The sequence below is a fragment of the Ursus maritimus genome, unplaced genomic scaffold (genome assembly GCF_017311325.1).
Source record: "Ursus maritimus isolate PB19 unplaced genomic scaffold, ASM1731132v1 scaffold_15, whole genome shotgun sequence".
NCBI classification, from domain to species: Eukaryota; Metazoa; Chordata; class Mammalia; order Carnivora; family Ursidae; genus Ursus; species Ursus maritimus.
The window spans coordinates 52,490,317-52,518,128 of record NW_024423897.1 but is presented as its reverse complement, the minus strand read 5'-3'; the positions used below and the strand labels follow the sequence as shown (position 1 = coordinate 52,518,128).

The following is a 27,812-nucleotide window of genomic DNA, read 5'->3' as shown; positions in this document are numbered from 1 at the left end:
AAGAATAACATAGTAACCCATTCCTGAGCAAACATATTCATATAGAAGAGAAAATATGATACAGTACAATTACAAAAGTAATGTATAATGCTAATCTGCATCACTTCTTTGACCCTCAGTTTCCTTATGTTAAAACAGGTGTTTGGTAAGGATTAAATGAGTCAATACAAAATTAATACATGAACGGACACTGTTAGCACTTGTAGGGACCAAGGGCAGGCCACCCCAAAATGTGCTACTTTGCCACACTGATTATTTTAAATAAGAGTCACTTAAGAATCAGGTAATGTAAAAAGAACATTCTGACCTCCCCCCCGCCCCACTTTGTCTCCAGAGAGCAGAAAATAGATGTGAAAGGTACCTTCTCTGAACCAGGAGGTAGAGACATCCTAATCACCAGAGACAGGACCTTTAGAGCTGAGAAAGCTATGTAAACAACCCTTGTTACTTTTTAGTAATTTACTACCACAGCCCAAATTCCATTTAGAATTCCTTACTTCAATTAAGCTCCCAAAGTTAAGTTTTCTTTGATCTGTCAATTGCTCACACATTTATTGTCTCTTTGCCTAAAAAGCATAAGAACTGCCTGCCTTGCTCATTTCTTTAGGTCTCAACTTCATTATTGGGCCTCTACATACACATAATAAAACTTTGATTTTTCTCCTGTTGATCTGTCTCATGTCAGTTTAATTCTTAAACCAGTGAGAAGAACTTGAAGGGTAGAGGATGAATTTTTCCTCTCCTACAGCTCCAGCCAAGTCCTGTTTACCAAGTCCCAACTGCTAGGAGTGCTGTCTGTGGGGATCACAGCTGCCTCTTTCCCAGGAAAACTGTCCTCAGCTAAATGGCAGCCTCCTCATGGGGAGATTATGGTCAATGACCAACTGACTTGGGGGTATAAAGGGCAGTCCTCCTTCCCTCAAGATAGGACCAACTGTGTGGTATAACTCATGATCCAGAGCAGCCCGTGGATCTAGCAGAAATCAGTCTACAGCTACAATCACACTCTCACTTAGCTACCCCACCCCTGACCCAAACTCATCATTCCTGTTTCCCTCACCCCCTTCTCCTGTGGGCACTCATCAATAGATCACTTGTGCAGAAATCCTCATCCCAGGCTCTGCAATTAGGAACCTTAGATGTCATGTAAAGGACCAGAACTGGCCCACAGAAGGTACCCTATAAGGTTAGGTATCATCATTACAGAAATTGTTCTTAGATTAAGCATCCATCAGTAACTACAGACCAGACCTTGTCAATACTCCAGCTAATATCACTCAACATGTGGAGATATTTCCATAATGAACAAATGATTATCAATCACCTCAATAGGTCCTACTTGAAAGTCAATGGAGATTTGCTGCTCCCTGATTTCTTTCAGTGCTGCCATAGCAATGCGAATATCATCTAGGTCTTTAATCTGACGATTCAGTTTCTTATTGAATTCTTCAACAAGTGTAAAAATGTTTTCCATCTCACTCCTGTATTTTTTGTTACAGTGACGGCCAATGACAACCATCCAGGCCTTTGTCTCAGTAGTCAGAGTGAACTTTAAGTCAGCTGTAAAACCCAAATGTCCCCAGATCAGTTTGAAAATTTTGAACCAGTATGAAAAGACAGGGTGCTATTGTTCACCAATAATAAATACTTTGCAATTTACAGCCCTGTAGCGTGTAAGAAAATCAAACTGGGAAAAAATTAGATTTTCCTACTTATTATATATTCATTTACGAAGCTTGTCTTACAACAATTTGGAATGTATTTCAAAATGCTAAAAAAAAAAAAAGTACATTATCAAAACCATTGGAGATAAGCCTCAAATGTTTATAATTATTTACTAAAGGAAGGGTAAATTTTAATTCCAAATACAACATGCTCATCCTCTTTCTCTGAATTAGCATTTATTTTCAAGGTTTAGCAGCAAAGTGTTCAAAATAGTCCAGAATACATAATTATGCAGAAGGGAATTAAAAACAAATCTACAAATTGGTCTTAAAACATGAGGCCCATAAAAGGAAATTCAATCTTAAAGATAGCTAGAACTCTCTGGAATGCTAATCTAGGTAAAGAGACAGAACAATACTGTTGAATTTTTATGACTGCCTGTGAGAAAATGAACCAACCTGTGTACAGAGCAACAGCACCCACACAGATGCACTCCGGCTCAGCATTAATTTCCTGCTCTAGCTTTTGGAAATAGAGAATCTGAGATTCAAATTCAGAGAGCAAGGGGCTTTTCATAATAAACATCATAACCATTTCTTCTTTCTCTTTTTGCCAAATATGATTGTAGCGTTTGAAGCAATCCATAGATGTAATAACTTCCTAGAATACAAATAACAGATTTCTGTTGAGAGGAAAGATGTGAAAATGGATGTATAAGTGAGTATTGCTCGATTGCTGTTGGTTCCCACAAATCTATTAAAATCCACAAAACTGGAATTAGATACATTATGAACACGGTAGATCAAGAGTAGTAACATCAACCTGTTAGCCTTCCTAGCCAAAAGGAGAAGGGGATAGTTTCTAGAAACTAGAAAAAGAGAGTCCACAAAGACTCTTTTGGACAAGAGCCTCTTGACTGGAGCTGGCCTTTTGTTCAGAAACCGCAGTTCAAAATCATTTATTTATTAATTATTTATTATTTATTAAAGCAAGGTGCTATGGAAAAAATCACTCTGAGGTCACTCTCTTCCCCCCCCACCCCCCACCACCCCCCATCATCACCACCCCCAAGAGTCTCTCATTGGTCAAATCTATTGAAAGCCTCAATGGAAATCTATTAATTTGTTCCCAAAGGTCAGAGGGTAGAGATAAGATCTGGAGGGGCAAACATAATATATCCAGCATCAAACTGCACTGGAAGATTGCATGGAATCCCATAAAATGTATAAACCCATTGGATTGGGACGACATCTGTACAATATGAAATCTTCCCATCCAGGAACACAGTATATCTTTCCAAATCTTCTAATTATTTTAAATTACTTGTTAACTGTTATGGGAATCTTCATAGAGACCTCACACACCCTTTATCATGTATGTTCCTGGACATTTTTCAATGATATGATTATTGTAAAAAGAATCTTTTTCTACTGTTTTTATAACTGGCTATGGATGGCATATAAGTTTTAAAAAATTGATTTTTTAAAAAGCAGTCCTGTTTGCTATAAAGTGTGCCTCTGTGAGGTCAACTGTCTCACTCACATTTGGTAAACTAGAGAAGGATGTCAACATTATGAGGTCACATCAGATGCTATTTTTCCCAGCACTTTGTTCTGTACCAGCTAAAGCAGCAGGCCATGGAGGGGCACAGGCCTTCCACACAACTTTTTCCTTTGAGAATGTTCTTTGCATAGTCCAACCTGATCTTTCTATATTTTATCCTTGTTTCCATAATTCAGCAGCTTCAACTGTTTCTCACACCCACCTTTCACCAAGTTTCTTTCACCTTTGATAATAAAGCTCTTTACTCACTATACCATTATTAAATGGGTGAATATTTTACTGTGATTGTCATAGTTTTTGTAACTACAAAATTTTCTAGGTTTTGACTGTCTGCCTCAAACCTCTTTTTCTCATAATCCATGTTATAGTAAACATACAACCTTGCAAAAGAGGATTTTTAGGAATATGTTTATTGTATTACAGCAGAAATGACCATAATGATCTTTCAGCTAACGACTTAACTCTCATTGGGCCATTTTTTTTTTTAGATTAGCCTTGAGGATTTACATGAAGATGATCATTATCATCTACAAATAATTAAAGAATTGGCTCCTCATTTCTAATGTTTATACCTGTTGGGAATCGACTTTTCTTATTGGCTTATAATTTCAGAGTTACAGCTACATGAGAAAAAATTTTTAAACTGAGATGGAATTGAAAATGCCATTATTTGGGGGAAAAAATATGGCATTACCAACAGCATTCTAAATGGCCCAATCACTTCAGTAAATTTTACCAACCTGTACGAAAACCAAGCAGCTTTACTCCACCACTCCCCACACGCAGCTGAAATGTCCCTCACAGTGCTTCAGGTTTCATAGCTATTGAGAATTCCCACCCATTAAAATGCACAAAGCTAAGCCTGCCACTACTTATTCCAACCAAACCTATCCCCCGGCTTGGGCTGAGATGTTGACATGCATACCCAGTATGTATTTCAACAGCGTGAAGACATTCATTCACAATCATATGATGTTTTGAGAATGAATTACAGATTATCAAAGTTGCCTGAAAATGGGTAGAAATTCCAGAATCCTGAGCTCTTTTAACACCCTAGACTTTATAATATTAAGAATATACCCTAACTAAATAAGTTTTAGACTGTCATTTATCTTTTCTGACAGTGTCACTCTTTATTAAATTGGAACTTTTTAAAGTGGAGGTAACCCACTGTATGTTAACTATACGGGAATTAAAGTAAAAGCTTAATGTCAAAAGTATATTAATAAATAAAAAATACATAAGGTGGAAGTAACCTAGAGTTTCAAGGAAGAATTGCCTGAACTACATGTGTAGAGCTGTTCTGCTCAAGTTATTTTTCTGCCAAGGTGATTTCGATGGTTCAGTCCAGCTCATCTTTTCAAGGCAGGCAGTGTTGTAAGCTGATGGCTAGCTTATGGATCTGCTGAATGCAGGTCAGATTTACATTCTGATCCAATCAGCTGTGGCAAGAAGAAAAGGGCTGGGATCATAGGATTTTCCATGGTTGAGGCAGAATCACCCAGAAGGGTCCTTGGCTGCAAAGGGCTGGCCATGTCTAGTACGATGACTAAGTGTGTATTTATTCTTCCGGAAACAATTTGTGCATCTCATCAATCCGAAAAAAGTCCTTCGAGTTATTCTAAGTGCCTGAGATTTGCACAGTTCCTTCATATAATATAAACGCAAACGTAACAGAAATAATATAAAGATAAGCATTTTGTCGCCAGCAGTATGACTTACCCTTCGATTTTCATAATCATGGATGCTTATATTCAGAGAAAGTAATGAGCTTCATTATTGATTTATTTTATTGTATTTTCCATGATTACTGCAACATTCAAAAATAGATCTGAATGTTTATTATCATTATAGACTACTTACCTTTATCATTTATATGGAGCTTGATAAACTAAGCACTAGATAAATATTTGTTAAATTGAATTATGTGAACACTGTCCCTAGGGCAAAATTAAATATAGGGCCTTTAATATATTAAGAAGGGAAAATTGAAAATGCATAAATGCAAAAGCTTCCAGTTCCCTCAGGAACACATGAAAATTAAACTTAATAATATTTCTTCACATGGTTACAGCAATGGCAGCTTTTCAAAATGTTTTCAAACAAATGAAGCTCATTCTATCAGAACTGACTAACAGAAAAGATGTATTTGCAGAGTGACAACCATTCCCTCAACACTGAGAGACATTTTTGAAGAGTCAACAGGTCTTAGGGGCAATGTGAATATAGATTTTTTTAAGTAGAAATTGACTTCAGGGTTTTGAATTGTTCTGCAAGAACCGATTCACCTGAACAGAAAAAGGAAAGCTGAGAGAAGAGCAGGTTGGAAGAAAAGTTAACCTGAATTTACACCCCTGTCGAGTATAAGTTTGTACCGATAACACTACTGTTTGCTCTGTTCTCTGTATTATTTTATTTCCAAGTGGCAATACACATAAATTTTCAGCTGATATTTACCTGACTACACAAATATGAAAAACAGACTATAAATCTTATTATGTTTCAAATGATACTAGTCAGTACTGGTATCACTGATTCTCTGAAAGTGAAATGCAACACCAGTTTGCTTTGAAACATATCAAATTTTTTAACGATTAGGTCTATTTGTACTCAATCAGTAAATACATAGGTTTACAGCATTAGAATACACTATGAAACATAGGAATAATTGTTCTTTGTCACCTTGCAATCTAGGAAGAAAAATCTTTAGTTAAACAAACGTTTGCCAAACACATGCCAGGTTCCATAGTTCCCCACCAGAGGCACCATGGTTAAGGCACAGGCTGTTAGGACAAGCTTGTGACCTTCAACCTCGCACAGGAACACACTGCAAAGTGCAGGGCTCTGACGGCAAGTCCTTCTGGCATACCTTTTTGGTGGAGTTGATGATTGTGCTAAGCACAGAGACTAGTTTCACAATCTCTTTGTTGTCAGACACATTCTTATAATAGTTCCTGGTTTGTACAGGAATGGGTAAGTTTACAGATGCTATCTCGAAGGTATCTAAAAGAAAAAAAAAGGAAAGAGAGAGAGAGAAAAAAAAGTTTATATCAACAGCATAGGGAATATGCTTTAACATGATGAGGGGGATTTCTGAAAGGAAGATATTTCTGTAAAGGAAGAACCTCTGACAATCTTATCCTTTGTAAAAGCAACTGAAAATGAGGAACATTTGTCAATATCAGTTTTTCAGGACTCTGGACATTAACCAAAGCTGGCAACAAGCCGAGTAGTGCTTCTTTATTCCAGAAAAAAATGCTAAAATTGTGGTACCAATAGTGAGTTTCGAGATGTTTTAACTTCCTTAGGCCCACGGCCCCCTCGGTGGCAATGTGGTCACCTTGAGAAACACAGCCACAGCCTAGCAGTCACCAGAGGGGCCAGACTGCATTGGGAGCTCCTCGAGAAGCCCGAGAATTGTCACTCTTTGACCCATCAGGAAGTTCTCTGGAAATGCCCCGTTCAGAGTTTATTGTTACTTGACCTGACTCAGAACTCACTGAGTAAGGGGGAAAAAAATCCTTATCACCACAGGCATTTGTTAAAAAACACTCAGCAACAATTAACTTCACGGATGACTGAGACAATGATATTAGTTGAGGCAAATAAGAGGTTGACCAAAAATATTAAAGACCCGGGGAATGGGATATCCACAAAGGGCATTGTGAAGCCCTGACCTATCCCTTGGGGTTCTAGAAAGTCATGCATCTGTACAGAGCTATCCACATGCCTAGGAAAGACCTAAAATGCCCCAATCTTTTACTTGGGCCTTACACAATCAAGTAAATAAAAGCTAAGGCAGTACTGAAAACCTCCTGAGCTTTCAGGGTGCTCCAGCACCCATACCATTCCCAAGCAAAGGGTATAAGACTTAACGGTTCAAAGGATTAAGGAAATCTCTGTGCAATCAATAGCTGACCTTCAAACTAACCAATCAGAGGCTATAATAGTGCACACCACGGGAAAGACAAATTTTACAGAATTAGTCCCGGAAAGTCAATACAGCCAATAACGAAACAAACAGTAACAACAGACTCTTGTCGGGGGGAAGATTAGCAGATTTTCAGAGCTGCCACATTATAATCTTTAAACTATCAAGTTTTGGAGGTCCCTAGGCAGCTCAGTAGGTTAAGCATCTGACTTTAGCTCAGATCATAATCTCAGGGTCTTGGGATGAAGCCCCATTGGATTCCACGCTCAGCAGCGAGTCTGCTTCTCTGTCTCCCTCTGCCTCTCCCCCTGCTCATGTGCTCGACTTCATGAGACTGAAGTCCTTCTTATCCTCCCCGTTCCTAGCATTACAGTGGACAGAAATCAGTGAGACAGCCAAATCTGTGACGTATACACTAAAGACACACGATTTATATTAGAGCCATTAAAATACATGGATTTTTATAATATATTAACTTAAAACTGGCTTGTAGATTAATATTCCAATCAACACTGAGTTAGGAATTACATGGAGGGAAAAAATCCATTTGAGCTCCATCAATGTTGGTTTTCAATGAATAGTTAGAAAGAACTAAAGAAACATTCACCTTGAGGTTCATTTTCACCCATTTCAGCATCAGAATCACTGTCTTCATTATTTTGCAAAGCAGCCATTTTTCTCTCCTGCATCTTTTTCTACAAAGTAAAAGGATATTTTTCAGCTCAGTCCCATCCATAAAAGCAGCAGCTTCCATATGAAATGAAGCCTTCATCCCACACCCACCTTGGAGAGCAGCTCACTGCTCCACTGTCTAACCCCCTTGGTGACATTGACGATGCACTCCACGGCTTTGTTCAGCGTCTGCTGTAGGTCCTCCAGGGCAGGGACCACGGCGATGTTGGGAATGGCCAGAGTGATGCCTGCCCGGAATATGGGTGGGCTGCTCCGCTTCAGCCTAGCGGCACTCTTACTGTCTGAGTTAACATAAAAGAGGGAAGACTTACGAATGTAAAATGGGGTCTATTTCCTTTTAAACCAGGAAAATTAAAGCACCTGGAACAATACATAAGAGATACATTATCAGACAAATATATGGGGGATGAATGAAAACTGCGGGGGAACTCATTTTGCTCAATATAACAGCAGTTCAGTGGAACCCAACACATTTTCTGCTGATACGGTCTACTCCATAAAAGGCCACCCACTATGTGGATCTGGCTTAATGATGGAAACTGTAACCTAAAACACTGCAAATGAGGCTGTCCACACGCCAGCATGCCAACGAATTAGTTAAATGTAGAATAAGGAAGCGAGGCATGAAGAACAAGAAGAGCTGTCACAATAAGCCAAGGTCAGAACAAATAACCAGTTTGGAATGTCACATAAAACCTATGCCTCTTCTACCACAGTGTGTATATAATCCAAACTGGGAGCAGTTAAAGAGTGGAGAAGAAATAAGGCGTAACTCATCATTTACATCCAAGGGACTGTTCAAGTTGCCTATAGGTGTGAGTATCAGCATAGGCATAAATACATAAATGTGAGTGTGTGTGTGTAACTTTACAAAGTTGGAAATACCTGTAATATATAAAGTTGGGAAAGACATGTGATTTAATATTCAGCATATCGACCAATGCTTGATAAGTTCTAATACTATCCCTGGGTTAAATAAAAGCACTATCTGGAACTAAAAGCGTGGAACTCTTGGTTCCATGCTACCAATCAAAAATTTCTTCAATGTATCCACTTTTATTCATCTACTTTGAACTATAAGAGATGCTTCCCCTTAAATGCCAATATTCAAAATAGGGTTTATTACCCTATCACTTTGCAATTTTAATTAATAATGTATTTTCGTTTTTAATTTAAAATTTAATTTCAGAATGTCTCTAGATTGGATGGATTTTTGCGGCTCATCTGGGAAATGCAACACCCATTTCTGAATTGTGCTGTAGAGAAGATGATCATATTAAGAATGAACAAACCGGCTGGAAAGTACTAAATTGATGCAAAAATAGTAAAGAAATGTTCTGCTTTGGAGAGTATGGATTAATAAGATCTACTTCATAGAACTGTTGGGATAATCAAAGTTCATAAAGTATAAACTGACAAGGAGGCTCTCAATAAATGGTGGGTTTTTAAAATTCTTAAGAATAACAGGAATACACACATACACACACAAGTAGCAACCATGTCTAGCCTGCCAGGAGGCAGACTGTGCGGAATTATTACCCCGGAAGTTCGTCGTGTTGGAGGAATGAATCCGCCTGCGGATGGCCTCTAGTGCGTTCCTTGTAACTTTCAGGAGCGCGTCCATGTTTTGGTGGTTGAAATGGGACAGCAGCCCACAGGCTTCCTCCTCTAACACCTCAGTCTCCTTCTTCTTTCTCAGGATTGTTGCCAAAGGCGGGAGGCCTGCCGGGGCCTTAAGGGATGATGTCAAGGTGTCAGACTTTCCTCCTTCTCTCTTTGCTGTTACAAGATGAGAAGATTGAGAGAGATGGGGAAAGACAGAACCATCTACTGCAATTAAAGGGAAGAAAATTAAGATAATTACATGCAAGTTGAATAATACTTAAACATCAGATTTCCTTGAAAGCGCATCCATCAAAGAATAAGAAGAAGAAATTGGGGCACCAGGTGGGCCGATGGAGGCCTCTCCTCCTCCATGTGAGGAAACAGGAGGAGAGACAGGCGCTATGGCTGTAAAAACAAGACCAGACCTCAGGGACCTGGGTTCTGATGCTCTTTCTTCCATCAATAGCCATAAAGCCTTGGGAGAATCACTTTCCTTCCCTGCCTCTCAGTGACCTCATCTGGCCCACGAAAGGTTTGCTTTAGTATAGGCAGATGTACTCCAACGGGAATTCTAATCCATCATCCATCCTACTCTACTGATAAGGTACATGCGTGTACAGTTTAACAAAAAATAATGGGAGGAATGACAATATGCTCAGAATCATAATTTCAGATTTATAAATGTCCTTATAAAATTGGGAGAGTGTTTACAGAAGTGTGAGACCAATCACTACGTAGGAAATGAAATCTTAGTTTTCAATAATGTCCTAGAAAAATAAGACCCTTCCATGACACCATCTCTTACCTGAACTTTTGTTTTTTGAATCAGCACTATTCACATTAGACACTTTGTCACTTTCTTCTTTGGCTAGAACTTCCACATCCAGCAACATATTTATTAGCTCATTCACTGCTTCCTCCACTAATGAGCTTTTAAAATTTAGTATCTGAGCACCCTTTACACAAAGGTCCTATCAAAAAAAGAACAATTAACACAGTGTCATATTTGTTTGTCTAGCTCTTCACACCACATCAGTAACAGTAGTAATGCCACAGATTCAGGATCTAGATGGGATTTTGGCCTCCAACAGTCTTGGCCACACCCCTTATGTGAATCCAGGCCAGGCATCCTGTAAAAGAATGCATTAAATATAGGAAACTGTCTCTCTTCGCAGATGACATGATACTCTATACGGAAAACCCAAAAGACTCCACCCCTAAACTACTTAAACTTATAGAGCAATTCAGTAATGTGGTGGGTTACAAAATCAATGCTCAGAAATCAGTTGCATTTCTATACACGAACAATGAGCCTGAAGAAAGAGAAATTAGGGAATCCATTCCATTTACAATAGCACCAAAAATCATACGTTATCTCGGAATTAACTTAACCAGAGACGTAAAGGATCTATATTCTAGTAACTACAAATCACTCTTGAAAGACATTGAAGGAGACACAAAAAGATGGAAAAATATTCCATGCTCATGGATCGGAAGAATAAACATAGTTAAAATGTCTCTGCTGGGGTGCCTGGGTGGCTCAGTTCTTAAGCGTCTGCCTTCAGCTCAGGGCGTGATCCCGGAGTTCTGGGATCGAGCCCCATGTCAGGCTCTTCCGCTGGGAGCCTGCTTCTTCCTCTCCCACTCCCCCTGCTTGTGTTCCCTCTCTCGCTGGCTGTGTCTCTCTCTCTCTCAAATAAATAAATAAAATCTTTAAAAAAAAATGTCTCTGCTACCCAGAGCAATCTACACTTTCAACGCCATCCTGATCAAAATACCAATAACATTTTTCAAAGAACTGGAACAAACAGCCTTTAAATTTGTGTGGAACCAGAAAAGGCCCCAAATCGCCAAGGAACTGTTGAAAAGGAAAAACAAAGCTGGGGGCATCATGTTGCTGGATTTCAAGCAATACTACAAAGCTGTGATCACAAAGACAGCATGGTACTGGCACAAAAACAGACACATAGGCCAATGGAACAGAATAAAGAACCCAGAAATGGACCCTCGGCTCTTCAGGCAACTAATCTTTGATAAAGCAGGAAAAAACATCCAGTGGAAAAAAGACAGTCTCTTCAATAAATGGTGCTGGGAAAATTGGACAGCTACATGCAAAAGAATGAAACTTGACCACTCTCTCACACCATACGCAAAGATAAACTCCAAATGGATGAAAGACCTCGATGTGAGAGCCATCAAAATCCTAGAGGAGAACTTAGGCTGCAACCTCTTTGACATCAGCCACAGCAAATTTTTTCATGACACATCTCCAAAAGCAAAAGAAACAAAAGAAACAATGAACTTGTGGGACTTCATCAAGATCAAAAGCTTCTGCACAGCCAAGGAAACAGTCAAAAAACTAAGAGGCAGCCCACAGAATGGGAGAAGATATTTGCAAATGACACTAGAGATAAAAGATTAGTCTCCAAGATCTACAAAGAACTTCTCAAACTCAATACACATGAAACAAACAATCAAATCAAAAAACAGGCAGAAGATATGAACAGACACTTTTCCAATGAAGACATACAAATGGCTAACAGACACACGAAAAAATGTTCAAAATCATTAGCCATCAGGAAAATTCAAATCAAAACCACACTGAGATACCACCTTACGCCAGTTAGAATGGCAAAAATGGACAAGGCAGGAAACAACAAATGTTGGAGAGGATGTGGAGAAAGGGGATCCCTCTTACACTGTTGGTGGGAATGCAAGTCGGTACAGCCACTTTGGAAAACAGTGTGGAGGACCCTTAAAAAGTTAAAAATTGAGCTACCCTATGATCCAGCAGTTGCACTACTGGGTATTTACCCCAAAGATACAGACAGATGTAGTGAAGAGAAGGGCCATATGCACCCCAATGTTCATAGCAGCATTGTCCACAATAGCCAAATTGTGGAAGGAGCTGAGATGCCCTTCAACAGATGACTCGATTAAGAAGATGTGGTCCATATATACAATGGAATATTACTCAGCCATCAAAAAGAATGATTTCACAACATTTGCAGCAACATGGACGGGACTGGAGGAGATAATGGTAAGCGAAATAAGTCAAGCAGAGAAAGACAATTATCATATGGTTCACTCATTTATGGAACATAAGAAGTAGGAAGATTGGTAGGAGAAGAAAGGGAAGAAGGAAGGGGGGGTACAAAGAAGGGGGAATGAACATGAGAGACTATAGACTCTGGGAAACAAACTGAGGGCTTCAGAGCGGAGGGGGTGGGGGATCAGGATAGGCCGGTGATGGGTATTAAGGAGGGCACGTATTGCATGGTGCACTGGGTGTTATACACAAGTAATGAATCATGGAACTTTACATCAAAAACTAGGGAGGTACTGTATGGTGACTAACATAACATTATAAAAAATTATTATAAAAAAAAGAACACACTTATCACAATGAGCACTGAGTAACTGTTGACTCACTATATTGTACTCCCGAAACTAATGTAACACTGTATAGTATACTTGAATTTAGAAAATAGTAATTGAAAACTAAGAAAGAATGTCCTAAGCAAAATGGCAAGAAAAATATAAAGTAACTAGAAATAAATCTAATAAAAGATTATAAGCCTTAAAAAAAATAAAATAAAGATAGGGAACCAACTGGAACAGCACAGGCAGACCAAAATTACACCTACTTCTCCAACAGTGGGGGAAATAATCCGAAAGTTCATCAGCAGCCTTTCTTTCCATGAAGAGTTCTTTATTTCACATCAATCTGCTCTAGCCAGCCTTCCTTCTCTCCTCACCTTTGGCAACAAGCCAGAGTCAGCCCCTAATTCACAGATTCCTCTCCCCTCTCGTGAGATTCCGTGTTTCTGAAGAATGAGATTTAACAAGTATAAAGTAATATGATTGTGGCACTGTGATCTTCTGTAGAGATAGACAGATAATAGGTGGATGGATGGATGGATGGATGGATGGATGGATGGATGGATGGATGGAGATAGAGACAGATGATATAGATAGTCAGTGATTTACCACCTGGTTGGGCAATAAGCCCATGCAATAATAGACTCTCTTGGTTGGTCACAGGGTCCAGTCCCTTTCCAAGCCCCACCATTACTCATCTTGAGACTCTTCTAATGTGCTCGTGGACCATCTACTCCAAACGTCAGCTTCATGACTCATTTACCTCCTCATCACCAATGACTTTCACCTCCATTCCACTGCCGCAGGGCACATGGCATTTTGATACCATTAACATAGGAACATTCTGATGTGTCCTGAAATAAACTATTAAATTTCTTTACCATCAAATAAAATACAAAGTAAGAACTTCACTCCCAATTCAGAACTTCACCCAACTACCAACCACCATCCCTAGCCTTGAGACCATTATGAAAAAAAGGAGGGTCGGAGACTGAGTAAGGGATGGGATAGAGTCAGCACCCTCCGGTGATAAGTATAGACTCTGGCACCAAAATTCCTGGGTTCAAGTCCTAACTCTGCATGATTCTGGGAAATTCTTGGTTCCTAATCTGAAAAGTGGTGATTATGATAGAACCTACCTAGTTTTGGGGAATATTCCATATGATAACATATGTAAAATACTAGAATAGTGACGGGTAAGTACTGTTTTTATTACTAGTCAGCAAATCACACATAACCACAAGACCTACATTTGCCAGGCTTATTCATCTCATTCCACAGAAACCAGCTCCTTGTTCTCTGAGAGATCACTAATATTTTTTTCAAGTCTGTATCTTAAATCCCCTCACTCTACACACTATTTCCTAATGACTTGGTTTCTCACTTCAACCATTCTTTCGCCAATATCTTTACTAACTCTGTCATTCCCTCAGCCTTCCACTGCCCCACCCAGGAGAAGCCCAACCCATGTGAAACAGGTAACCAACCCTCTCCACTTCCATACACAGGTCAAGGCAATGCAGGCGCCTTGTACTGGGAATTCGTGGTCCTCAAATTCAGTCAGGCCCCTAACACTACCCAGGAATGATTCTACATGACTATAGTCACATTCCTCTACCAGGCCCCATATCAGCTGTATCCTCAAATCCTTGTGTCCTCAAATCTTTACACCATCCTCTTCCACATACTCAGCTAATGACCTTGATTTCCATAGCTCAAAGCAAATGACACAGGGACTCACCCAACTCCCTGACCCCATGCCCTCACCCAGAAGACAAACTGGCTTCCATCATTAACCCCTTTTCCTCCTTTTTCAGTAATGCAATATTTCCCCTTCTGTTTAAGAATAATTACTTAACCTGAGGTCTAAATCACAGACTCCCCTCCTTCCCCGGTTTCCATGCTTATTAACCATTCCCTTTCTCCTTCCCCCTCAGCATAAAAACATACTAGATGAACACCAGTGCAACATCTTCCTCTTCCTCCAACTACCATAACAAGTTTCTGCCTCAGGGCCTTTGCATTTTCTGTTCCTTTTGCCTGGAATTCTCTTCCCAGCGTTATTCCCATGGCTTGCTCCCTCGCTTCCTCTGCTCAAATGTAATCACAGAAGTTATCCCTGTCCATCAACATAAATCACAACTCTGTCAGATACTCCTTTACTTCATTACCCTCTTAATTTTTTTCCATTGAGCTTATCACCACCTGACTTCTGTTTTCTTGGCTTTTTTGTTTGTTTGCTCTTCCGTATGCTGCACTTGAAAAGGGCTCCATGAAGGCAGGGAGTTCATCTATTTTGTTGACAGCTGTATCTCCAAGCAGTGGTTTGCACAGAAGCACCATAAAAATTGTTGAAGAATAAATGAATTATAAAAAGTAAACAAGGGATTTGGGAAAGCACTCACTTAATCGGTAATCACTGATTTTGGTAATCAAAATGCAAATTAAAATTAGGTTCTATGATTTTGCTACTTAAACTAAAATTAATAAATTAGAATTCTGATTATTTATTACAATAAATTTATTGTATTTTATTTATAATAAATTTGTTGTTTTATTATATACCTCATTATAAAATCTTTATTATCATTTATTACAATTACAATAAAACAGTATCTTTTGGAAGATCGTGAAATTGGTACTAACACATTGCTGATGGAATTGTAAGTTGATGCCATCCTTTTGAAAAGTAATTTGGCTACAAATATTAAGAGCTATTAAATGAAGCTACATTCTTTGATGCAATAATTTTGCTTTGAAGAAAGAAATACTCCTAGAGGGGAAAAACATGATACATATAATACATTCATTGCAGCTCTTGGCAAAATAGCAAAACTTTGGAAACCATCCAAATGTCCAGCAATGAGGAACGAGTAAGTAAATTAAGGTACATAAACTCAATAGAACATTCTGAAGGCATCATTAAAAAGGTGACCATGAAAGCCACATAGCAACATGAAAAATATTTCTTGAAAAAATGTTAAGTGGGAGAAAAAAACACTATTTGCAACTTTACTAAGAGGCATATAAACAGGCAATACACCAAAATTATAACAACGGCGGTCTAACTGATAAAAATACTATTTTTTCCGTTTTTAAAAATATTCTAAAACTTAGGCTTACATTTGAAAGAAACATTTTAATACAATAATCCTAAGAATAGGGGTAATATTAAAACCATGGAGCCAACTGATATGCCCAGAGGGCAAGATCATGACAAATGAGCCAGGGGGACTGGGGGAATTAGGGCTCTAGACACAGTTCATGAGTCTGAATAAAGGAGGAAAGAGAGAATTTCTAAAATGTAAACATTTAATTTTGATTATCTAACAGTAATTTAACGTAAACTGAAGATTACCGCAGACGCAGGAAAGGGTTGCCAGGACAGGCCTGAGACTGCAATTCTGTGTGCAGCTTGGTCTCTAGCTGGTGTCTGGGGGCCTGGATGGCAGGAAGGTTCCCACAGCTCCCCAGCTGGTAAGACTGGCTCACTCTGCCTGCACAGCCTGTGCAAACGGTGTGGTTAATGCCGCAAACCTGTCTTCCTTCTGGGTATCTGACTTTGGGTCCATGGTGGGCAGATGGTGCCTATGTAGCCAGACCCATTAAAAACCTCAGGCACTGAGCTTCCCATGGGCTTTCCCAGGGAAGAAATGTTGCAAACACGTTGGTGCATTTTTGTTGCTGGGGAGAGAGTGAGCTCTGTGTGACCCCTCATGAGAGCAAGAGAGCATAAGGAAGCCCACACACGCGTTCCTCCAAACTCCCGCCTCTTTTCCCTTAGGGTCTGACTGCGTGTCTTTACTACATCCCTGTAGGAAATCTCAGTCTCAGTGCAACAGATGTTGAGTTCCAGGAGTCCTTCTCACAAATCTAGTATCTGAAGATTAAATCTAAGATTAAACATTATCTTAAATCTTAATCCACCATTCTTATAAATCATTCTTCTAGTGGAGATGGTCGTGGGTACTCCTGACATACCAAAATCATCACTGATGAATTCTTATACTCAGGATGCCCACCAGGAACACTGCAAATGATGATGCTAAAATGACCTTCCCAAAAGGCTGCTTCATGGAGGGAGCACTGTTTCTAGGATCTTAATCCCAGCATAGGGAAGAAAGTGTTCCATTTGCAGAAGAAGTTTGAGAAATAAGGGGTCAAAGAAAGTTAAATGGGCTCTTTTCCAAGAGACCTTCTGACTGCATTTTACAATGTTAATGTGTAAAGACTCTGCAAGGGGAAAGGAGAGTCCAGCCTTTACCCTGAGCAGTTTGAACACAGACCCAGCTTTCCTGGTTTCCTGGCAGTGGCTCCGGCCCTGTGGACCACAGAACACCAGTTTGGGACGTGATGCTCTCCAGAAATGTTTAAAGAAGAAATTCTGTCCCGAAGCTATTGAAAACAAATGTTTTATTAACTAGCACTAGCTTATTGGAAACTTCAACTAAATAGCTCAATTCTTCACAAAATATGGAAAAAAGAGAAATGTGTCCCATGGCAATTTCCCTCCCACTGATCTGAAAAGAAACGATCTGTTCTTTACGGCTAGGCGATTCCTTAGATTCGTTCCTCTTCAGTTTCAAATTACTGTCAGAAGGCTCTGCGTTTGATCCCATCTATCACAGACCAATCACAGAGAGAAAAAAAAATTAATTTATACTTCAAAAAATGCCCTTCATTAAAAAAAATTTAATAAAGGGGCGCTTGGATGGCTCAGTTGGTTAAGCTTCCGACTCTTGATTTTGGCTCAGCTCATGGCTCCGCGCTGGGCATGGAGCCTGCTTAAGACACTCTCTCTCCCTCTCCCTCTGCTCCTCCCCCACCTCTGGCTCTCTCTCAAAAAAAAATTTAATAAAAACAGCAATTTCCTAATAACCTTTGTTATTTGGAGGAACTCTGCGCAGGTAAGTGGCTCCTCCTGGGGGAGCTGGCAAAGCGGCGTACTGCTCATTTCTTCCAGAACGGCATCAATGCGGAACTCCATGAGATCGTTGACTCTGTCAAGCAGCAATTCCAGGTCCTCTTTGGAAAAAATAGAAGTGAATAAAAGAGATTAAGTATTTTATTTTTTAAAAAATGCACACAACTGGGGGCCTGGGTGGCAGGTGGTTAAGCCTCTTAGGCTTGGTTTCGGCTCAGGTGGTGATCTCAGAGTCATGAGATCAAGCCCCACTCCAGGCTCTGCTTGAGAGTCTCTCTCTCCCTCTCCCTCTGCCCTGCCCCCTGCTCTCATGCACCCTCTCTCTCTCTCTCTAATCTAAATAAACAAACCTTTTTCAAAAATGCACATGACTACACTGCAGTAGCGAAATCAGGATTGAAGTCGCTCCAGACCGCTATTTCTCACCTGGTTTCTGCACACTGTTCCTCCTCTAACCAGCTTCCTTCCGGCTCTGGCTCTGTCCACCTGCCTCATTCTGACTCAGACTTGAAGAGCTGGCCCGAATGCAGCGCCCCCAGGAGGCTTCCTGGGAATCTGCACGTATTTCCAGTGGCCCCCTCATCCTGCGCTGACAGTGACCCCTGAGCAACCTTCCATCACCACGTGTAGCATACTGCCTACTCATCTACTTGTCGTGTGTCTTTCCTTCTTCTGGAATTTCTCTTTGTTATCCTTGCTTCTTCAACACAGCTCTGTGCCTATTCCACAGGAGGTATTCAGCAGATATTCATTTTTTAAGATTTTATTTTTAAGTGATCTCTGTACCCAACGTGGGGCTTGAACTTAACAACCCTGAGACCAAGAGTGACCTGCTCTACCAACTGAGCCAGCCAGGTGCCCCAACAGATACTGAAGTGAAATTCCCTCAATTTTTCTTTTACAATTACTATCATAAAAGGTACATTTTTTTTAAAGTTGTGCAGAAGTAATATTGAACACTAAGTTCCATGGACAGAAAGGTCAATTCTAGAGGAAATTAACACTTTTACATCAAAAGTAGGAATGATGGTTAATAAAGCTCCCTCTAAGGGATAATACAGTTTCAACAGATACCATAGAGTGAATTCTCTTTTTTTCTGCTATTGCTTTTGTCTGGGGAATGAAGTTAAAATCGAATACAGAGAAGTGCATGTTATATACTCATGATGTATCAAAGACATAAAACACTTCCTTAAATAAATACCTTTGCTTCCTAAAGAATAAGGCCCTAAAAGTTTTCAACCATTGCTGAGCTAATACCAGGATACCCAAAGGTTCTGCCCGGTAAGCTCTTTTCCTACTGAAAGAGAACCAACACTTTTATGTGAGCATGTGTGCTCAATATAATTCTTCACTGTTTCTGATTCTTGAAAGCTTCTTCAAGGACATCTGTGACCCAACTCTCCCCGCAAGACATCCACATCCTAACCCCCAGCGAATGCGACCTGATATGGCAAAGGGGACTTCACAGATGTGATCAAGTTCAGGGTCTTGAGATGTAGAGACCGTGCTAAATTATCTAGGTGGGAATTATCTACATAAGGAGGCGCCAGTGTAGTCATAAGAGTCCTTGTAAGAGGGAGGTAGGAGAGTCAGAGTCAGACAGAAAACAGTGTGCCCATGAAAGCAAAGAAACAGAGAGAAAGAGATTCGAGAATACTATGTTGGTAGCTTTGAGGATGGAGTGACCATGAGCCCAAAGGATGTAGATGGCCTCTGGATGCTGGAAAGGATTCTCTCCCAGAGCCTCCAGAAGAAATCATCTGCTGATACCTTGATTTTTAACTCCCTAAGAGTCATTTTGGCCTTCTGACATCCATCTTAGATCTTTCACTTAAATCACCAAAACAGAATCAGAGAACTGAGAGCTTCTTTAGAAACCAGCTCCTGTCTCCAGCTAACATAATAATAAAACATCCAAGTGTAAATATTCTAATCCTAATATTCTCTAGGGAGGAAGTACTAAAGTCTACCCTGGTAGCCTGTTCTAATTTGGTTGTGAAAACTCTCACTATGAAGTTTTTATGCCTTTCATAAATACCTCCTTCTAGAATGTTAGCCCATTTCCTCCTGTTTTAGTTCCCAGGGGGATGTATTTTGGAAAGACTATGGCTTAGAGGCAAGGGAACTGGGTTCTAAACTCACCCTTTCTGCTTACATCTGTGTCACATTAGAGGTCACTCCATCTCTGAATCAGTTTTCCAACTTTAAATTGACCATGTTATTTAAAGTCTAGTGTCTAACAATAAGTATAGTTTTTAAATGCAGTTTATCTCTAGGGATAAAATTAAAAAGTGAATATATATAGTTTCCCGGAAATTAATGAATTCATGTATTTTGGTAAAATTCCCTAGGGAACAGCTCAAGAATAACACTCCCGTTGCATTATTTATAGCACAGTATCTAGAAGAAATTATACAGTAGACGTTAAGAACTCAGCCTTTCAAAATGAGAAATAATAACCATTCAGACAGACTTACTGATCTTAGCAAAAGTGTTTTTTAAGTACGTCTCAATGTTCAGTGAGGTCCAGCTCAGTGCAGCCAGGCCAGGCTGGAGAGCTTCGTCCACTTTAGCCAAATGAGGGGCCATCAGTGGCTCTATGGTGGGAGGCATTTTTGACTTCACTCTCTGATATTCAGCCAGCATCATCTGCAATGAAATGGAGGTTAAATGATCGACTAAGATCACACTTCAAATATCCTGTTTTTTTATCCAAAAGGATGGCTTTTATTTAGGGTCCAGCTCCAGTAACAGCCTGGCAGGTAAAGTGGGCAAAACAAAACAAGAATAGAAGATGAGAAATGTCTCCATAAACATAAATTCCTAATCCAATAAAATACAGCTGAAGAAGAGAAACAACTTCAGAGTAGGAGTTTCTCGCCCCTTATCCAGCCCAAAAGGCAAGAAGAGGTCTAAGGTCAAGTGAGTTTTCTAAACCAAGTTACCAGTACCTTAGCCTGTGCCTCATGAAGCTCATTCATTCAACTTTGTACACTGACTGCCCTCTGGGTACTTTCTGTGGACCATATCCATCACCCGAAGTGTTGGGGTCACCGGAAGTTGGCCTCAGCCCATTGCTGAAATCGGAGGCCAAGTTTTGAAGACCCAAAGCACACAAGGAGTCAGGAACCAGCATTGATGTCAGCAAGTGTCAGGGCTTTAGGTATCATGCATATACCAAAGACCACCAAATTCACACCTCAGCCCAGATCTCACTCCCGAAGTCTAGATTCACATATGGTGAAAGCCTATTTAGTATCTCCAATTGCGTACATAAAAAACATTTCAAACTTAGCAAGTCCAAACCTGAAAGTCTGTTCTTCCCCAAAATCTTCTCCGCCCACAGCATTCTCCATTCTCTCCAGTGGTGGCTCTGTCTTTCACACCCATGGCAATCCATCAGGATATCTTGTTTGCTCCACATTCAAGAGATCTGTATCTGACCTGCTTACCATATGCACGCTCCCACCATCACTGACTCTCTTCTAAATTATTGTAATGGTCTACCACTGTCTCCCTGCTTCCACTAATGCCCCCTACAGTCTATGCTTAATTTAGCAGCAAGAGGGATCCTTTCAAATGTAAATCAGACTATTAACTCCTCTGCTTACAGGGCCATCATGCCTTCCCATCTCATTTAGGGCTACAAGTTCTTATATGAGTCTGCAAAGATCTACCCAAGCTGGTCCCCACTACCTCTCTGATGTCATCTGTAATCATTCTTCTCATCCCTTCCCTATTCCTGCACTACTGTCTTCCTTGCTGGTCCCTAGTCTCAGGGACTTGGCATCCCCTTCAAATAATTACTCAAATGCCATCTTCTCAATTAAGCCTATTCTAAATACCTATTTAAGTTTATAAGTTTGTAAACCATCACCAAAACCACCTACACACTCTATCCTCTTTGCCCTACTCTATTTTTTTCCATATACCTATCACTTGCTAATAGACTATGTAACTTACCCATTTGTAAGGTTCAAGATTTATTTGCTGTCTTACCTAACTAGAATATAAGGACAAGAGTTTCTACAAGAACAAGAATTTTGTCTGCTTTGTTCAATGCACGTGAAACAGTACCTGGCACATAGGAGACGGTCAATCAGTATTTCCCTAATTTATTAATTAGTTGTTATCAGGAGCATTTGTGATTAGAAACTCATAGATTCTGTCCCTACATTTAAATTTACCTGTTACATAATATTGAACTGTGTCGGTATTTTGTTCATATGTTATCATTTTGAATAAGACTAAAAGCACTTCCAGCCTATCTTTTTTGATAATGTTAGTATTGGTGATAATTCATTGTAAGAAAGTAACTTTAACACTCTTCTCAGTACACCTGTTTTTAAGTTCATATTTGTAATGTGCATGTTGATATTACTTTGTCATTAGATCAATATTTACCCAAGTGTTTTCCCTGGATTACTAGCCCTAAGACATTCTTTAAGAAAAACGGTCCCTGGATGGGTAAGTTTGGAAAACACTGTATACACTATCTCCCCTCTTGGACAATCACAATTAATATTAATGATTCTGAGAAAACCGCAAGAATGAAGGAAGAAGCCCAACAGAATTTTGTGAATTTTGTTAAACCCAACATTTCCCAAATGGACCACATAATCCTTTCTTCATATAATACTTTTCCATAATTCCTCGATATCCTTTCAATTTCCATGAAAGCCACTTTGGAAAAGCCTACATTGGGTGGTTCTATTAGCAGCTACTTACACATTTGCTGAAGCATTTATCCATGGCTTATCTTTTTTCAATGCCCATCACTTATTCTATCTGGGAAGCAAATCAGCAGGCCTTTTACTTCTCCCCTTTTATCCTTTTTAACCCCATGAGATATTATTCATTTTATAGATGAGAAACTGGGCTTAGAATGGTAAAATAATTTGCCCAAAGATAATGGTTTGTATCCAGATCAAACTAACTTTAGAATCTATAATCGTAACTATTAGTCTAGGCAGGCTTATTTCTTTTCGAACTACATTCCAAGGAAAAGATGAGGAAAACAATCTCTCAGCTACCTTGGCGTATCTGCAGGAGACTGAGAGCTCTGTTAAATATTCAACACGATAACTCTGCAACATCAGAGCTGGTCCCCCAAACCTGCCAAAAGATTTGTTCCTACCAGCCACTCATGTTGGGTAGGGACCTTTCCCTCTTTCAACCTCCAAGATACAATAAATGCCAACCAGATGACAATTTACTTGCTCGAATTGTCATTTACATGACATATTAACATTTTAAGACATTTTTTGACCCTCCTTCCCTCACGGTGTAGTATCTATGTCCTCTCTCCTTGAATCTGGATGGACTTATGGAGCCCAAATGATTACAACAGAAGTGATGCTAAGACCTATGAGGTTGTCCTAAAAGCCATGCGGCTTCCTCTGTGTTTACTGCAATGTCCTCTCTTAGGACCCTGAATTACCACATAAGAAATTTACTACCCTGAGGCCTCCATCCTGAAAGACCACACAAAGATGCTCCAGTCCTTAATTTCAGCAGAGTGACACTTCCAGCTTTACCCACCAAAGAACCAGACATGAGGATGAGGTCACTTTGGACCTTCCAGATGCAACACCTGCTAACTGAACTAAGTAACCTTAGTCAATGCCACATGGAACAGAACAATCAGCTAGTCAAGGCTGGCTTAAACTCTTTATCCGCAAAATCATGAAATACAATGAAATGGTCGTTTTAAGCCACTACATTTTGAGGTTGGTTGTTAACCTGCGACAGAACTGAAATAATAATTCTGTGGACAAAATTATTTTTTTTTAAGATTTTATTTACTTATTTGACAGAGAGAGAGGCAACGAGAGAGGGAACACAAGCAGGGAGAGTGGGAGAGGGAGAAGCAGGCTTCCCGCTGAGCAGGGAGCCCGATGCAGGGCTCGATCCCAGAACGCTGGGATCACGACCTGAGCCAAAGGCAGATGTTTAATGACTGAGCCACCCAGGTGCCCCTGTGGACAAAATTATTGTTAGCAACTTTATGTTCTGATAAATGTTATTTCTTAGTAAAAAAAAAAAAAAAAAAGAATTACTGGTTTCTTTGTAAATCTGTAAATTGACTAAGTGGTTTTCCTAACAGGCAAGAAAAGTCTAAAAGGGAATCTCAACATGCTGACCAGTATCTGATGGGCCCACACGTGAGGAATGTCAGTCCATTGACAACATTAGCTTTTTAATACAACATGAAGGAGTGGAAAACAGTAGGCTACAAGTCTAGGTTCAGGTCCAACTTCTGCCACTTATTAGATATGAAACCTTGGCTAAGTCATTTAACTACTCTGAGTCATGGTTTTGTCATAAGATAATATAACAGTACTCTATCCCAATTACCTGACATGGCTATGGATAAGATCACATGGAATAATGAATGGTTAAAATGTAAAGCATTATGCAAAGGCATGGCCTCATTGGCTTTATCCGATGAAGTTAGCCACTATAGAATTGTAACGAGAGTTTCCACGTTGTCAAATATCATGGCTGCATCTCTGCACTTATCTTGCATATCCTCCAAGCTGCATTTGTCACTGGTGTTCATTCCCTCCTGCATGAGGACTTTCTTACCCTTTCCTCCCACCTCAACAACCAATCCTTAATTTTATTTACATACTCATCCTCCTCTATCAGACCTGTTAATATTGGGACAACCCAGAGTTTAGCCTAGGCCCTCCACTCTTCTTTACCTTTTCTTCTTCCTTGGGGATCTCGCCCAGGACAATGACTTTAAAAACCAACTGTATTTCAAAAAAAAAATTTTTTTTTTTTAGTAATCTCTATACCCAAAGTGGGGCTCAAACTCATGAACCCAAGATCAAGAATTGCATGTTCACGGGGCGCCTGGGTGGCTCAGCTGGTTGGGCATCTGACTCTCGGTTTCAGGTCAGATCCTGATCTCATGAGTCTTGGAATCAGGCCCCATGTCAGGCTCCATGCCCAGTGGAAGTCTGTTTGAATATTCTTTCCCTCAGCCCCTTCCCCCTCTCGTTCTCTCTCTCTCTCTCTCTCTCAAATAAATAATCTTTTTAAATAAAGAGTTGCATGCTCTTCTGACTGAGCCAGCCAGGTGCCCCTAAATATCAACCGCATTTTTAAAACTCTCAAAATTATGCCTTCTACTTTGACTTCTCCACTCAACTCCAGACTTAACCTATCCATCTGCATGGATAACACCTCCATTTCAAGCTCTAAAAATCATCTTCTACTTCAGATGGAAATTACTGATTCCCTCTTGTCTTCCAAAATATAGTAGGTCCAGTCTTTGCCATCTCTGTAAATGGAACTTTCATTCTGGGCCACTGCATGCTACTCAGCAAGTTGTCCAGCAAAATGCCCTACACGGTAATACATAATCGTTCTACTTAAGTAAATCCACTGTGCCGCTCACATCAAAAACAAAGGAATCATCCTCCAGTTCCCTCATAACCTGCTACTGACATTATTCTCTAATCCACTGACCCGGCTGCAACCCTTTTTTAAGCCACCTTCATCTCCAACCCGAACCAGTACTGCCTGCACGCTGCCTTCCCACTGACACTCTTGTCCCCCTAAAAATCTATTCTCTACCCAGCAGCAAGAACAATTTTTATTATTAAAAAACATCATGCCTTTTTCTCCTGCTTCAATTCCTACAGTGGCTTCCTGGAGCATTCAAACGCATACCCTGGGTTTACAAGATCGGTGATGACCTGGCCCTTGCCAACCCTATGGTCTCATTCCCTCTTAGTCTGCACTCCAGTCATCCTGGGTGCTTATTACCCCTCAAGAGTTACACATCACCAGATTCTTTTAATACAAACTGGAGCTAGCCCGAAAGGAGGAAAAATTAAAGTACCATACCTTCATGTTGCTGAAGTTCTTTTTGTATACATCCCGTTTCTGGAACAGGGCAGCTGCAAATGGTGAAACTTCTAGACCCATCTGTGACATGCACTCTGTTTCTCTAAATAAGGTTAATATCTGAGGATCAAAGTTTACAAACAATTCCCCTGTGCGTGGAGCCTTCACCAATAAAGATGCCTCAAGTCCTATGTGAATTTCTTCAATCTGTGTGAAGAGATCAACATTTTTACTAGTAGGAAGTTCAATGCCTACACAGGGTATCTAGCTCAGCCATTTTTGGGAACAATGACCAGTAAGTATTCCTCCATGGGTTTGAGCTTCTCAAATTAAAGATAACCCTCTTCTTCTAAGGTCACGTTCAGAAAAGGACCTTCAAGCTCTTGGCAGTGACACTATGCTGTCAATCTGACAAAACACCTGGGTTGTGACTCTCTCACACCCGACAGATAAGTAGACTGCAGCAGTGGTGGCTTCTCAAAAGCCATTTAGCTCTGTAGTACCTTCATGCCTACTCATTTTTCCTAATAAGAGTTTCATAAAATCTACTAAACTCAATTTGCAGTTGTTTAGAAAAACAATGAATACCACTATGAAGACATCTCTGTTATTGGCTCGGGCACCAAAAGCTGAACCAGGAAAATGAGATACCATTTTAGAGGCCTTGTCAGCCTGAATTTTATCCTCCAAAATACTTCCTGCCAATCTACAAAGAGATACAAGTCTTGGTAGGGGGAACGTAGTATAACCAAAGAAAATTTAAGACTTTGCTTAACAGAGACATACTAGTATTTACTGACACATTACAGAACAGAAAAAAGCCAGAAATCCTAATCAGTTAGGTAAAAGAACCAATAAACAGGATCTTCTTTCTCCCTTAGGAGTCTATAAATTAAATAAAAATGAGTTTCTGTTACCTGGCTTATAATTTTTTTTCAAAATTAGTCATTATTTTTCTTCATGGACCTATTATACTCTTTGATTATCTACAGTCAAGCAAACCTGCCTTAGGAAATACCCACCAATCTAACTTTCTACAGGAATAAAACTGTCCAATGCTAGCAGAGGGTTTCCCACTGATTTGACAATGAAGATGTTTTTGAAGAGCACACATGTAGAGACTCACCTGCTGAAGCCATGCCCTGTGGTAGAGAACCTCAAACTCCAGAAGCACCCTGGCTACCCTGTTGTAACTGCGAATCACGGGCTTGGCTTCAGCCGTCTGTAGCACGGTCGGGTGCTGCTGGAAAAGCTGCATTGGTTGCTGAATCCTGTAGAAGAGCTGGCGGGCCCACAGAATCTTCCCAGCGATGGGAGGCTGGTCTCGAGCCAAAGGAGGATCATATCTCTGCTTTGTATACAGCTTGGAGATCATATCAATGTCAGCCCCATAGTTCTCAAGGATACGCCGGTATTTGTCATCAATACCAAGATTAGGTATATTCAATCTGATTTTTTTAAAAAGTGAATGGTCTGAATTAATGAGAAGATATCTAGCAATCTCCTTCATTAAGATTTATTTTAAAACATATGGTAATGGAGGGTCGCATGGGTGGCTTAGTCGGTTAAGTGTCCAACTCGGTTTCGGCTCAGGTCGTGATCTCAGGGTCATGAGATCAAGCCCTGCGTCAGGCTCCACGCTCAGCACGGAGTCTGCTTGCTCCTCTCCCTCTGTTCCTCCCCCCACTCACTCTTTCTCTCTCTCAAATAAATAAATAAAACCTTTAAAAATACTGATATGTGGAATTTGAGAAACAAGGCAGAGGATCATAGGGGAAGAAAGGAAAAAATGAAATAGGACAAAACCAGAGAGGGAGACAAACCATAAGAGACTCTTAATCTCAGGAAACAAACTGAGGGTTGCTGGAGTGGAGGGGGTTGGGAAGGATGGAGTGGCTGGGTGATGGACATTGGGGAGGATATGTGCTGTGGGGAGTGCTGTGTATTGTGTAAGACTGGTGAATCACAGACCTGTACCCCTGAAACAACTAATACATTATATGTTAATAATTAAAAATTTAAAAATAAATAAATAAATCTGAAGATCATTAAAAAAATACATGGTAATAGAAAAGAATGAGATATTTATTTGACATTTTTTAAAAATCAAAATAGTATCAATCTATTATATCTCAAGAAAGTGGTTTTAAAAATAGTATTGGGGTGCCTGGCTGGCTGTCAGTAGAG

General features: G+C 40.0%; 1 protein-coding gene across 2 annotated transcripts in view; it reads right to left on the bottom strand.

Moving 5' to 3' along the window:
• DNAH5 (dynein axonemal heavy chain 5) overlaps positions 1-27,812 on the bottom strand; it is a 209,694-nt gene that overhangs the window by 146,533 nt on the left and 35,349 nt on the right. Inside the window, exons 14-24 of one of the 2 annotated variants that reach the window (XM_008689897.2) lie at positions 26,752-27,073; positions 25,626-25,832; positions 20,243-20,414; positions 17,718-17,863; positions 10,263-10,428; positions 9,392-9,631; positions 7,943-8,133; positions 7,767-7,854; positions 6,098-6,231; positions 2,124-2,325; positions 1,325-1,560 (exon numbers count right to left, since the gene is read on the bottom strand). In XM_008689897.2, the coding sequence (XP_008688119.2) occupies positions 1,325-1,560; positions 2,124-2,325; positions 6,098-6,231; positions 7,767-7,854; positions 7,943-8,133; positions 9,392-9,631; positions 10,263-10,428; positions 17,718-17,863; positions 20,243-20,414; positions 25,626-25,832; positions 26,752-27,073 (2,104 nt within the window). The remainder of the gene's footprint in view (positions 1-1,324; positions 1,561-2,123; positions 2,326-6,097; positions 6,232-7,766; positions 7,855-7,942; positions 8,134-9,391; positions 9,632-10,262; positions 10,429-17,717; positions 17,864-20,242; positions 20,415-25,625; positions 25,833-26,751; positions 27,074-27,812) is intronic. The other variant, XM_008689898.2, reaches the window with a different exon arrangement.